We start from the raw sequence: 14,886 nt of genomic DNA, 5'->3' as shown, positions 1-14,886 counted from the left end.
GCCCCCATAATTTTTTAGAATAGCAGATTAACCCCCTCCTTCCCATGACTAATGTAAAGGTTCTGAATTTCCCCACTCCTATTCTTGGCAGTTGGCAAGGATGTCATAAGCTGTCTCTTGCTCTATGGAGCTAACTAGTGTGAATCTGTACAGTTACGTACCAGAAACCTCGAAAATGCTTAATATATGGGCTTATGCGAGCTTGTCAGATAGGGAGAGGCTGGCTTGGGGGCCCTGGCCAAGGGGGACCTAGGTGCCGCACGGGGCTAGAACTCCCGTGATAATGTGGTATTAGAGCAAGGCTCCATACGATCCGAATCATGCCAAGCGCCCCAATGGGATCGGGGTAGGCAGGGAGCCGATAACAACAAGGGTGTTGCTAGAATAGGGTGGGGGAGAATGTCATGTCTTAACGGCACAGAGGTAGACACGGGTTTCTCATTCCCACATCGGACAAGAAAGGCGTCGATCCGAGGGATAAGTGAGGCCTATCATGCAGCAGCTGGTATGCATCTGGCGAGTAACATAATGAATCTTGGCAAGATATTTTAGAGGACGTCTGCGTGCGGAAGTGAGTGAGTGCATTGGCAAACTAGTGGCCAACATGCTGCGCAAGTGTTTGCGTTGGGCAAGCGCAGCAAATGGTGTGTGGACTCCTATGTGCGAAGGAGTGTGATCAAGTTGCGCAGGGAAGCGACGCGAATGCACGCAAACGAGGGCGTTTGCGGGATTGGGTGGGGGAGAATGTAACGGTTCGGAAGTTCCCCACTCCTATTCTTGACAGTTGGCAAGGCCGTCATAAGCTGTCTCTTGCACAAGTACGTGCTAGAAACCTCGAAGATGCTTAATATATGGACTTATGCGAGCTTGCCAGATAGCGAGAGACTGACCTAGGAGCCCTGGCCAAGGAGGACCTACGTGCCGCACGGGGCTAGAACTCTCGTCCCGTCACACTAAACACTGGATTTTATTTATTTTATGAATTTACTCTAAACATATTTAAAAATAAAAAATTAAGATTATATTTTTTAGTGAAAAATATTATATAATTAAAATTAAATAAATTATTCTAAATTAAGCAAAATTTCGTTTAATTAAAATAAATAGTATTCAGGAAATGTGAAAATATATTTTTTGTCACAGGAAATGACCAAGCACTTATAGATTTGGCGGCAAGCACGTTTTAAAACAAAAATTAAAAAAAAAATAAAAATATAGAATAAAAAGGCGAGAGTGCAAGGAGGATCCATGAGAAATTCTCAAATCTCCTATCGTGTCAGCCTCAAACTCTCCATTTCCCGCGAAAGCCTCCTTCTCTAATCTCTATCTTCTTCTCTGTGCTACAAATTTTCTCTCTCTAACAACTTCCTAATCCTCTCTTCTCGTCTTTGTCTCTCTGAGAGATAACCGACTACCAGTAAACACTCGCAATGCAATGAAGGACTTTATCAACAGCCACCAAACATCCCTTTTCCATGTCGACCTCTGCTATCCCTGACAACCAAGATCCTCCTGAAACGACGTCGTCGTCTTCTTCTTCTTCTTCTTCTTCTTCATCCACGCCAACCAATTACAAGCTCCGAAAAATCCCTCCTATTCCGACTCGCCGGACGCCTTTGCACGAAAATGCAGAGTCTTCTCCTTATGATGAGGAGGAGGATGATGACCCTTCTGATTTGCCAAAAGCAGAAGAGATTTCGCCTATTATTCTGGCGTCCTCGCTCGGACTCAACCATATCAGGACGCAGTCCGTTCCTTCTCCTTCTCCTCTTAGGTTTTCTTCCGCTGCGGGTAGGCCTTCCAATCTCGGCAATAATAATACCGATGCTGTAAATGAGGAGGATCATAAAGACGGTGCTGTCGAGACGACAAGGCTTAAATGGGCCATTCCTATTCATAGTGCGTCGTCCATGGACCCAGGTACCGGCTAGGATTAATGAAAATTAAATATTCGTCTGGGCAATGTTGAAGGTTTTCATTTTTGTGATTTTCATCTTAACCCAGATTTGTAAATGGATTAAATTGTATCTTTCTCATTTTCTTTTCCCCCTAAACTTTTTGAGCTATCAATGATTTGATTTTCTGTTACTCTAAGGGAAAAAGTTTGGATGGAATCAGTCCAAATCATTGAAATATCCATCATCAGTCAATCCACCGTTGGAGGTAATAAAATTTGTTAGTTTTGTAGTGATTTGTGTAAGCAATTTATATGCATTCGTTCATATACGCAGTTCAACATGCATGATTATTTTCTTTTGGGGTGTTGCAGAGTAACCATGCGGCTTTTGCCAAGGAATTGCAATCTCCACGTTTCCAGGCAATACTGCGTGTAACGAGTGGTCGGAAGAAGAAGGCCCCAGATGTCAAGAGCTTCTCTCACGAGCTCAATTCCAAAGGAGTCCGGCCTTTTCCTGTTTGGAGGTCTCGGGCATTCGGTCATATGGAGGTATAATCATAATGCTCTCTGTTCTGGTTACTTTTTCTCTCAGTTTATCTCATTGTTTTTTCCTTGTAATGTATCTATTGATCTTCTGGCCTTTTCCTTGTGTATGTCTGACTGGTTGTTCAAATATATTCCATTTGATGACTATCTTAGGAAGTTATGGTGGCAATCAGGGCAAAATTCGACAAGTTAAAGGAAGAAGTTGATTCTGATTTAGGCATATTTGCCGGAGATTTGGTGGGCATACTTGAAAAGACCACGGACTCTTACCCTGAGTGGAGAGAAAGTTTGGAGGATCTGTTGATTGTGGCTCGGCAATGTTCAAAAATGCCACCTAATGATTTCTGGACCAAATGCGAGGCCATTGTCCAGAATCTAGATGATAAGCGTCACGAGCTGCCAATGGGGATCCTCAAACAAGCGCATACCCGACTTCTCTTTATCCTCACTCGATGCACTAGGCTTGTGCAATTCCAAAAGGAGAGTGGTTATGAGGAAGATCACATTCTGGGTCTTCATAAATTTAGTGACCTTGGAGTTTATCCAGAAAAATTTTTGGAAATTGCAACACAGGAAGTTAGCGATCCATCGGTGGGTGGAAAGGTGGCGAGTGAGAAACAGAGAAAGAAGTCCCATGGTCAAGAACAAGAAGCTCTGGTCATACAAGGAGATCAAGTAGAACAGACTGTGGAGGTTAGTACTGCAAAAAGTAATGATTCTACTACGAGCAGCTATAGGATGTCATCTTGGAAGAAATTTCCATCAGCTGCCGAGAAAAATCGGAAGGGCACTGATTCCATCGGTACACCTACCAAGGATAAATCAGAAACGCTGCATAATAAAGACGAAACAAGAACCTTTGGGGATGACAACTCTGAAAATCTTGGAACTCCAGAGCATGCTGCATCAACAGGAATCAGAAAAGTTTCTTGGGGTTTCTGGGGGGAGCACCATAATGTTGCATATGATAATTCGATGATATGCCGCATTTGTGAGGTCGAAATACCAATAGTACATGTAGAGGAGCACTCTCTGATATGTACAATTGCTGATCGGTGTGACTTGAAAGGCTTAACTGTGAATGAACGACTTGAAAGAGTTGCAGAAACGCTTGATAAGATATTGGAATCATGGACACCAAGAAGTTCTGATACACCAAGACGAACAACGCCAGGTATACATGAGGACGTAGATGATCTATCACCCAAAAGAAACAGTTTTTCTCGCCAATGCTCTGAAGACACGCTTGATGCCATGCCTGATGCTGACAATGCTTTTGTGATGGAAGATCTGAATGTTTTGTCAGACATTTCTTGTGAAGCGCGTTCCGCGTTGTTACCTGATGGAGACACAAAAACTTCATCTGGGGGAAGCTTGACACCACGATCACCATTATTAACTCCACGGACCAGACAGATTGAATTGCTATTGAGTGGACGGAGGACAATATCGGAACTTGAGAATAATCAGCAGGTACATATTTAAAATGAATTATTAATGTATATGATCTGCCTTGTTTTAGCGTTGACTCTACCCATCCCGAATCCTGATATGTGCATATTAATATTATATAATTTTTATATGTTTTTTTGGACTATGGTAGGCCAAAATAGTATTAATCTGCAGTTCAACATACATTTTGTCACCATTCCAGTCAAATGAAAACATTTATGATCAGTAATAAAGCTTTCTTTTGAGTTTTGACCTGCATTATTGGTTCCTTAATGTATTAGTTGAACCTTGTATTAGGCTTTGAACTTAAGCAGTTGGGGAATTCCCTGGTCTGCTAATTTGACTAATTCTGTTACTAGTTCATGTGAACTCATAATTATTTCCAGTTTCTTAACCGTACCATTGCATGACAGATAAGCAAGCTACTGGATATTGCCCGTTCTGTTGCAAATGTAAACGAGAGTGACTATAGTTCATTGGAGTCTATGCTTGACCGCCTAGACGACCTCAAATATGCCATTCAGGATAGAAAGGTGGATGCCCTCATTGTAGAGACTTTTGGAAGGCGCATAGAGAAATTATTACAGTGAGTAGCTGTTGCTGTTCTCTCTCTCTCAAAAAGTCATTTATATGAAAATATGTTAGCATTTTGTTCACTGAACCGAACAGGATTAGAAAAAAAAAAAAAACTAACCAAGCTGACATATTTGATTTCAGTTATTTGTTTATCTTGCTTCTGTTATTAATATAAACTATAATTTACATAATTGTTAATAAAAATTGTAATTACATTATTGATATACTATAACAGAGATTAATCATGTTTCTTCTAATATTCCATTTCTCTTATCTTATCTTCATGATTTTTTTTTTTTTGGGAATTTATAGGGAGAAGTATGTGGATCTTTGTGCACAGATAGATGAAGAAAAATTGGACTCGTCAAACCATATGGCTGATGAAGAGAGTTCAGTGGAAGATGATACGGTTCGCAGTTTGCGTGCAAGCCCTATCAATCCATATTCTAAGGATAGAACTTCTATAGAAGATTTTGAAATAATAAAACCAATCAGCAGAGGGGCATTTGGACGGGTTTTCCTAGCCAGAAAAAGGGCAACTGGTGATTTTTTTGCTATAAAGGTCAGCATCTGTGGCACCTATCAATTGCTGTCAGAAAGAACTGAATCAATATGACATTTGTTTACAATTTTTGTGATTGGATAATGTTGATCAACATGGAACCATCTTTTTATTCCAAATTCTGATTCATGCCAATTAAATAGTATAATTTTATAATAATGGTGGTTTCTCTTTCAATCACCTTACACTATGATTGTTGACATAAGCAAGTATGACCATGTGCAAAAGCATAGGTTTTTTTATAGTTTAGAGCAGCAAATGCTTTCTGATGGTGGCTTTTCTTTCTACCTTTCTTTATTTCTTTCTTTCCCCTTTTTAGTTTTAATTTCAAAATATTCTACAGGTTTTAAAGAAGGCTGATATGATTCGTAAAAATGCTGTTGAAAGTATTTTGGCAGAGCGAAACATACTCATATCAGTTTGCAATCCGTTTGTGGTGAGCAGGCTTTATAATGTATAAGCATTTTAAAGGGTGCATTAAATGTTAAAATGTTATTCTAATATCTATATAATTAATCATGAACAGGTACGGTTTTTCTACTCCTTCACATGTAGGGAAAATCTTTACCTGGTCATGGAGTATCTAAATGGAGGAGACCTTTACTCATTGTTGAGAAACTTGGGCTGCTTGGATGAAGACATGGCCCGTATGTATATTGCAGAAGTTGTAAGAAACTATTTTACACTTGCCTTTCCCTGGCTTTGCCTGCACATTTGCCAAATTATCAATAAATTTTTTTTCTCCAAGGATACAAATAGTTGGTTTTATTCTTGCCAGGTTCTTGCTTTGGAGTATTTGCATTCTTTAAATGTCATTCACAGAGACTTGAAACCAGACAACTTGTTGATTGGTCAAGATGGTCATATCAAGGTTGATATTTTGCAGTTCTATTCTAGGTCATTTCTAGCCAAAAAGATTTTTTTTAAAAAAATTGTGAAAAGCAGAAAAAGGGTTTCTGCCATTTTGGAAAAAAATTTTGCTTTGTGTGTATGATTGCCTCCTGTGCTCCTTAAACTATGTGAAACATTTTCAAATTCTTCCTCTTTGTTTCCTACAATTCTTAGGCTTTTATTTATTTATTTATTTATTTTTAACTTGCAATGATGATATTGGTTGCCACTTTAATCCCTTCTGTTACAGTTGACAGATTTTGGGCTCTCGAAGGTTGGTCTTATCAATAGCACAGATGACTTATCTGGTGCATCATTTAATAGTTCTGCTTTTCTTGATGACCATGAAACAAAAAGTCAAAATTCTTCAAAAAGAGAGCAGCGCCAAAAGCATTCTGTTGTTGGCACTCCTGATTATTTGGCACCTGAGATACTTCTTGGCATGGGACATGGTTTGTAACCTATTTGCTAGTTAGATAGTGAATACACTGTTCTTTGGTTTTTCTCCTGTTTCTACTTCCCAGTTCCCACATTATTCTCCTTGTAGGTGCAACTGCTGATTGGTGGTCTGTGGGTGTTATTCTTTTTGAGCTGCTTGTTGGTATTCCACCTTTCAATGCAGAAACTCCACAGGTAGGCCATCAATGGATGCCACCCTCAACTATTGAACAGTTTTGGATAGCATGGAAGAGAGGGATTCCTTTCCTTATACTTTTGTTTACCGTGCACAGATATTAATTTACTACAGTAATTAGAGTGGCTTGCATAGCCTATAGTGCACCATGTAGATGCCTTCCATGTCGATGGACTGGACCTAGAGCATAGCACCATGAAATGCACTCTGGATTATGCTACCTTTGTAATAAATTTGTTCTGCTGAAAGCAAAATGCATGGAATTTGTAACTTTATGGATATGGGACAAAAATTTACAATTCTTCTATTATTTGCTCTATTTATTCCTACTGAGTCTGTTGGGCTTCTAACAGAAAAAAAGTCTTCAATTTTCTAGTGTTAAATAATTTTATACTTTCATGCAGCTTGATGCAGACTAATGGTTCCTATTTATTGCAGCAAATATTTGACAATATAATGAATAGAGATATACCTTGGCCCAGGGTACCTGAGGAGATGAGCTTCGAAGCATGTGATTTGATCAACAAGTAAGAAATGTGAATTTCCAAGAATGTATAGTTTGCACTGCAATCTTCAGTACTACCTGCGGCTCATTTGTGCCTTTTTTTTTTTTTACTGTATCTTTAAATTCTAGAAAGAATTTAACCCAAAATCGTTTAAAATGGAGAAGAGAATCCATATAGCTTACCCTCATAAATTTTTAGGATAAAAGTTTAGTTGAGTTGAGTTGAGTTTATCTTTAAATTCTAGGTTAATTAACTAGCACAGCTTTGGTGGACTAGCATTAAAATTTGTATGAACGTTGAAAGAGTAGAAATTTCCGTGGCCTATTAAGGTCTGCAAACGTGTATGCTAGGGTTCAAAATTAAGGAAAGGAAATCCAGGTTTTGGGACTGTTCATGGTTGCTGGTTTGAACTATAAACAGTACAAGTGAACAATAACCTTTGGGGCTATTTGACAGGAAGATAAATTAGGTTTCTTTGCATGGAATTGCTCGGGAAATAAATGGAAGAAGAAGATTCCAAACTTCAAACCTAGAATTTCTACTTTCTAGGAATCACATTCAGAGTTAGAATTGCATCATATAATCCGATAGAAGCAAATATTTGGAGAACTTATTTCTTGTGTTCTTAATCCAAATAGAACATGAACTCCAAATAACAAAATCAGGAAGATTAAATGCTAACTTATTCCTAGACTTCATAGTTCACACCATCTCCAATTAAATAAAACAACTCAAGACACTACAGTCCAGTCCATTGCTGCAAAGCTAGTCCCATATTTGCCTTGCATCATTAGCAAAGTAGATTATGTCTGCTAGTTAACGCATATATCTTCTGGGAAAAGAAAAAAACAGAGGGCGGGTTAGAACTTCTAAGGCAGAAACAGGGCCTTTAAACAATTTCAGGATTTAGCACTTTCAGAGGATGTCATGAAGTAGCTAATGGTTTGCTTCTTTTACAGATTGTTGACTGAAAATCCAATTCAAAGGCTTGGAGCAACAGGAGCCAAAGAGGTAAGCTCCAATGGTCATTGATAAGATATTACAAGTAGCAAGGATTTTGAATTAAGCAGGGTAATTTTCTTATAGGTGAAGCAGCACCCTTTCTTTGGGGACATTAACTGGGACACACTTGCACGGCAAAAGGTTGTCATAATGCAAATTTACTTAGTTTTTTCAGAATATTTACCCTGCTTGGAGCACACACTAAGTTCTCTTATTGACTGCAGGCTATGTTCATACCAACAGCAGATGCATATGACACAAGTTATTTTATGAGCCGCTATATATGTAATCCAGAGGGTGAAAATTTTCTAGGGGGCAGTGACTTTGATGACTTAACTGACTCATGCAGCACTGGGTCATTCAGCAATACCCATGATGAGGATGTATGTAGATATTGGTTGTTTAATAATCTATCAACTGCAATGACATATAACTTTCAATCAATTGGACCATGGGTTTGATCTCATCTGCTGCCAATGATAATATTTAGCAACAATGATTTTGAGGATTAAACTTCTATTGATTTGGTTTCAAAAAGATTTCATTTCGGTATGACTTGATCGGCCTTAAGTTGAAGGTTAACATACCCATACAGAAAACAATCTAATTTAAATATTTTAGAAATAATAGCAGCCATGTCTTGGCATAGTGGGAAGAGAATGGTATTAAGTGGAATAGGTATCTTGGAATTGATTCTGGTTAATTGTCAGAGAAGTGCATACTGTAATATTATTTATCTTTGAATATCAGCCTAAATTCCTTTACGAATTATTCCATCATGAATTGGATGCAAATGGTGTTGTTGATCCAAATACAATTGATTAACAACCTTAAGTGGTTATCATTTTTCTTTTATTTATGATTTATATGTTTATGCCAGGGGGATGAATGCGGCAGCTTGGCAGACTTTAATGCTCCCGCACTTGCTGTGAAGTACTCATTCAGTAATTTTTCATTTAAGGTGAGACCAACAAATTAGATGTCAATTAAGGAACTTTAGATGTTACAAGGAAATAAACTCATGCTCTGTTGTTTACATAGCTTTTCAAATGATCCTATGCTAGCATGATCATTTTAATAATTTATTAATGCTATCAATGATTTTGGGCTACTGAATTCCTCACTTTTCCATGGAAGTTAGTATTATTTAATTTTATAATATTGGAATTAATTAATTAGGGGTTGTAAATTCCAAAAACCTGCTTATTAAGGTTGCATTGCCATTAAAAAAAATTTTACTTGCTGTGTTGTCAGAATTTGTCTCAGCTTGCCTCTATCAATTATGATATGGTGATTAGGAGCGCCAAGGAAGCAGCGGATGCATCGAAACCGTCCGCTCCTTGACAATTCTTCATGATTGCTTAAATAGCCGTTCATCATTTTGCTCCCAGCTGCAGTTTCAGTTTAGCATGGTCAATTTCAATCGTGATTCTTTGATGATGAGGAAAAATTTTCAACCTGAAAATTTCAACAAGACACTTTCCTAGAACAGCAGTTTATCTATTTGAGAAAAAAAAAAGAAAGATTAGTGGCATTCAGGAAATTTTCATATTTCACGTCATTGTAACTTCAATACAGAACGTGGAAACTATATTTCTACAGTCAACAAACAGGTCATGTACATTTTTGTGATTTTGACCTTCCGGCTTTTGTATATAATATAGATCTCAGTGGTTTCTATAGGAACTTGTAATTGGTGAGTTTATGCCTTTTTTTTTTTTTTTTTAGAAGTTTTGAATGGAAAATGGAATTTAAACACAACATTTTGATTATAAGAAAGTCACTTGTCTATCGGACTAATAATTCAAATCTGAGAAAATTTCAAGGTGTATTTATTATATGTATAATGATTTAATTTTAAAGGAAAATTATTTTTTTATTTTTATATTTTAACTAAATTAAGTATTTAATTCATATATTTTGATAAATATGCTATTTAATTTGTATTTTATTTTTATTACTATTTAGTCATTCCGTTAACTTTATGTTAGTTAATATTAATTAAGTTACTATTTAATTTATTTATTTTATTAAAATTAATTAATTAATTTTTATATTTTTTAAATATTATTATTTCACATCTCTATTTCAATGAAATAAATTATTGGGTTTTTATATTTTAAAAATATAATAAATTTATTATTTATACAATAAGTTCACTAAATAATTTCTTCTTTGGAAATAACATAATTGTATATTGTTTAGTTTCTTATAAATTGTATGTTGTTTTCATATTTGGGAGTGCTTTTTTTTTTTTTTTTGGCGGGAAGGAGGTGTCTCTTTTAGGATGCGGAAGAAAAGTAGATAATTATTAAAAATAGATTAAAATATAATATGATTAATGGTGACGTATGCGTAGATCGCCCAATCATACAGCACATATAGCAGTGTGATCCCATTCAGGAAGAAAGGGGAGAAAGGGGAGAAAGGAAAATAAAAGAGAAAATAATAAGATGAGCTTTTTTTTTTTTATATTCGGAAATGAAAGAAAAATAATAAGGTGATGGAAAATATATTTTATTTTTCTTTGTTTGGAAAGAGATAAAAGAGGAAAGTAAATAGTATTATTTTTTAAAATTTATTAGTTTACTCTTAATTTTATAGATTATTTAAAAAGTTAAAAATAAGAAATAATGTTATATAGGTAATTTTCTTTAATTAAGTACTTTTTTTTTCTTTATTATTTTATTTTCTCTCCAAATTAGAGAGAAAATAACAAGCATAAAATAAATATTATTTTTCTTTCTATCAATATTTTCTTTTCATTTCCAAATATGAAAAAGTGACGATCTCATTTTATTTTTCATCGCTCATTTTCTTTCTCCTCCCCTTCCCATATAAACAAAGGCTTAGAAATCTTGTTAAAGAAAACTCAAAAGGTAAAATCAGTTGAGAATTATTTATAATTTATATCAAACAAGTTGATTGAAAAGTTTTTGTTAGCATTCGCATTGAGCTTCCGTTTCTTCCTTCCCTGTCAAAATCAAGAGTATTATATTCTTCTCAGTTTCTTACCATTTTTTTCTACTGCATAATACAATTGATTTGATCTGCCCAAGTTGTTTGCCAAATCAAATTCTTAGCTAGTGGAAGTTTGAAAGAGTTGATAGGATAGGATCGTTGCAATGTCTACATTCCATTATTAGAATCACTTCAAAACTTGCTCAGGTGTAAAGTGTTACAGCCTACAGGGAGCCTTGGAAGCGGTTCGGTTATGGTCGAAATTGGAATCAAATGAATGATTTGAAAATATTTTCCTTCCTCCTCTCCTTTCTTATCTTCCGTTAGTTCACTCATTTTTAAATAAAATATATAATTTATTTATCTTTTCTTATTTTTATTTAACTCTCTCTCACTGTTATCTATAATAATTACTTATCAGGATATATTCTACTTATTATTATTATTATTTTGAGAATAAAACATCTCATAATCATATTCCAAACACTTTGAAACGATCACATAATTTGTTTATTAAAAAAAAATCAAGTATATAGATTTATATTAGTTATAACACTTAAAGTGTGAAGAAAATATCTTCAATTTTGATTAGACCTCAACTTTATGAAAGCCTTGTTCAAACATATCATCATATGCTCCAAGTATAAGGCAAAGACACAGATATCTTTTAAAATGGAACAAGCTAGAGTGGAAGATTTCCCTATCAGTGTTGGTGCCCATGATCCATCACTCAAAAGCTTTCGTATGATAAAATTTTAAGTATACTTGGATGTTTTTCATTAAATTATTTTTTTAAAAAAAATATTTTTGGCAAAAGAAAGTGAGACTTAATTTATTATATAATTTACCAATGAAATAAATAATTTTTTTATATTTATATAATTATAAATAAATAAAAATATTTTAAAATAATTTTATTAATTTAATCTCCTTTTAGATCGGGACGCATATAGCCAATAATATATAGATGCTTATGTAAGTGCTGCCATAGTTTGCTTCCTTCCATAAGCATAGAGCGACTTATTCCTTATCATTATTGTACCGCCCAATCCATAGTCACGCTTCATTATTTTCAATTTACTGCTATAAAATATACAATATTTAAAATGTAAAATAGCCAAAAAAAAGTCCATTCAATTAATTAAATTAATTAATTGCTTGTTAAATCACTTTTCTTTTGTTGGTGGTGGAAATCAAATAGTAATTAATTAGGACTATTGTGCTCTCTGCCTTCTGTCATTAGCCACAGTAGGAGTAAACATGTTGCGCCTAATTTTTTTTTTTTTTCTCTTTAAGTAGATACTAAATAGAATAAAAAATTAATTTAAAAAGAGTAATATATTAAAGTGTGAAAGCTTGAACTCTTGTATAGGTATTGGGTAAATTCTCACATAAATTAGATAATTAAAATTTTTTTTTATTATGTTTAATTGGCAAGTCAAATGTAAAATAGGCTAAAATAAATATTAAATCTCTCTTCACATACAGACAGATTTCTTTGCTTCAACCACTCAACTCTTTTAAGAGTGGGTGATGGCTAAGAATTACCCATACTAATATATGTAATTATTAATAATTTTAATTTATATATATATTTATTTATTTTAATATATAAATATAATGTAATATGTTAAATTTTTTATTAATTATTTTAAATTTTATTTTTATTACTTTTATCTCTCAAATTTTCTAATAAAAATTTAATCATAAAAATAATTAACATATATAAGTAATTAATATATATTAATATATTATAAATTATCTTATAATAATAGTTATATATTATAGTATTAATAAAATAATTATTAAATAATTTATAAATTATATATAATTGGGAACGTCACATTTCATGTATTAACATATTAATCATATAATAATATTATAAAAAATAATGTCATGTCTTACATTCTAGAAAATACTTTTTTGCTTATATATATATATATATATTATAGCATACGCATTTCAGATCTTTTATGTAACCAACCACAGGCAAAAGACAAAACTACAAGCTGTAAGTGCCTTATCGACTTGGACTGCTAGGAAACGGCTGTATTGATGATAACTCATAACAGATGATTTCTTCACAATTTGGGCTACGTGACATCTTGCCAACCCATCCTAGTTAGTTTTTTTAAAAAAATAATAATAATAACCTTTTCCTTGAAACCACTTGGAGGCTTTTACTAATTACAGGATTCCAAGGGGTTCCTTTTGAGCGCAGGTTGGTGGGTGCAGAAAGAAATGAAATAAAACTAAAACAAAGACTAAAAGTTGAAAAAAAGGAGATCAGGAAAGATGCTTGAGCTTCCATTTATATGCATGATGAAGCCCCCCAGGCATGATTCCTTTGTTAATGCTTGTCGCTCATGTCTAATACACTCAAGTCGGCATCATTGAAACGGCCAAGTCCAAAGTAGTCATCTCCAAGATCCTTGAGCTCTAAAAACCAAGGAGAGTTACCCTCTAATGAGGACATTCCAAATTCACAATATTCTTCTCTTGTGACTGGAAAATTCCATGTTGACGAATCTTCAAGAAAAGAGTCTGATAATATGTAACTCATCAAAGGATCATCGTCGCTGTGAGGGTCCGACGATTCAGTCGGGGTGATACTAGAGTTGTCACTGGAGGATGAGGAGAAGGAGGCGGCTTGGGCGCAAATATTATTTGGTATGTCATGCTGATCACCATTGAAATTGAGCTGATGATCATATATAATATTGTTACAAGGTGCTGCTTCTGGGTTGTTTTGTTTCTGGAGAGGCTCATGCGTAACCGGATCGATTCCCATCTTAATCAGCTTTTTCTTGATGTGGGTATTCCAGTGATTCTTGATCTCATTATCTGTTCTTCCAGGCAATCTTGCAGCAATCTTGGACCACCTGAAAATGATGAAACTTGCTTATTAGAGTTATTCCACGTGATATAAATTGAAAATTTCTGCTTGTGAAAAAAAAAAAAAACAATTAGAAACATTGTCATGAAAAGAAATGAAGTTTTTACTAAAGCACTACCTGTTGCCCAGACGGGCATGGAGATCAATAACTAGTCGTTCCTCAGCTTCATTAAGAAGGCCTCTCTTCAAGTCCGGGCGGAGGTAATTGGTCCAGCGGAGACGGCAGCTCTTGCCACAGCGACGGAGCCCAGCGAGCTTGGGGACGGTGCGCCAACAACATTGGCCATGTGTGAGAATAAAATTGACCAACTTCTTGTCTTCCTCAGCTGTCCAAGGCCCCTTCTTCACCCCAAACTTGTCACAACAAGGTTGCCTCCCCATATCACTTGAAAGTGTTAAATTCCACAAAGATTTAAAAAAAAAAAATTAAATTGTTAGATTACGAGTTGCTATATTAGTACCAACAGAGTAGTGAAGTAGTACTCTAAGGCGCCACAGCCCCACAGACTCACCCACCCTTATATACTAGTGTTCTACCAGTTTTAGGGGGAATCAAAATGTTTATTTTGAGATGCACATTTCTCATGCTTTTCTTGTGCATGTGTATTACACTTTGCTAGTTTTGGCTTGAAACTTACCTTGTCATTTCTTATATCATTGCCTCCAGGTAAAATTATTAAATTTATCTTTTATTTTTTAATAAGCAAATAAAAGTTTAATAGGATTAATTTGCTTAAAAATCAATATACATAAAAAAAAAAAAGGTCCTCATAAAAGATCCTTTCCAAGAAATGATGCTAAATACAGTATAATCATGACAAGAAGACGAGGCCACTGGCAAGCCCTTCTTTTTTACGCGGTAGCCTTTACATTAGGACAAAAATATGAAAATTGGGTTAATTAGCTCCGGGCGAGTGTGGGCGTGCGATGCACTCGCCTGATGGATTTAGAAATCACATGGAG

At 34.9% G+C, this 14,886-nt stretch overlaps 2 protein-coding genes across 2 annotated transcripts; one reads left to right on the top strand and one right to left on the bottom strand.

The window, feature by feature from the left end:
* Positions 1 to 1,250: 1,250 nt before the first annotated feature.
* LOC110669555 (probable serine/threonine protein kinase IRE) lies at positions 1,251 to 9,827 on the top strand. The gene is made up of 17 exons (XM_021831264.2): positions 1,251 to 1,920; positions 2,096 to 2,163; positions 2,270 to 2,446; positions 2,597 to 3,916; positions 4,309 to 4,481; positions 4,784 to 5,033; positions 5,377 to 5,469; positions 5,560 to 5,700; positions 5,812 to 5,904; positions 6,175 to 6,376; positions 6,472 to 6,557; positions 6,997 to 7,085; positions 8,024 to 8,075; positions 8,151 to 8,207; positions 8,291 to 8,449; positions 8,947 to 9,027; positions 9,321 to 9,827. Exons 1-17 carry the CDS (start codon positions 1,476 to 1,478, stop codon positions 9,408 to 9,410), a joined length of 3,576 nt encoding a protein of 1,191 aa, XP_021686956.2. The 5' UTR covers positions 1,251 to 1,475; the 3' UTR covers positions 9,411 to 9,827.
* A 3,212-nt stretch (positions 9,828 to 13,039) lies between these two features.
* Positions 13,040 to 14,528, bottom strand: LOC110669559 (MYB-like transcription factor ODO1). Its single transcript, XM_021831269.2, has 2 exons — positions 14,042 to 14,528; positions 13,040 to 13,909 (listed from the first exon to the last, which is right to left on the bottom strand). Exons 1-2 carry the CDS (start codon positions 14,302 to 14,304, stop codon positions 13,378 to 13,380), a joined length of 795 nt encoding a protein of 264 aa, XP_021686961.2. The 5' UTR covers positions 14,305 to 14,528; the 3' UTR covers positions 13,040 to 13,377.
* Between the last annotated feature and the right edge of the window lie 358 nt (positions 14,529 to 14,886).

Source organism: Hevea brasiliensis, chromosome 13 (genome assembly GCF_030052815.1).
Source record: "Hevea brasiliensis isolate MT/VB/25A 57/8 chromosome 13, ASM3005281v1, whole genome shotgun sequence".
In the NCBI taxonomy this organism is placed as follows: Eukaryota; Viridiplantae; Streptophyta; class Magnoliopsida; order Malpighiales; family Euphorbiaceae; genus Hevea; species Hevea brasiliensis.
The sequence above is the reverse complement of the archived record's forward strand: the minus strand, read 5'-3'. Positions and strand labels throughout refer to the sequence as shown.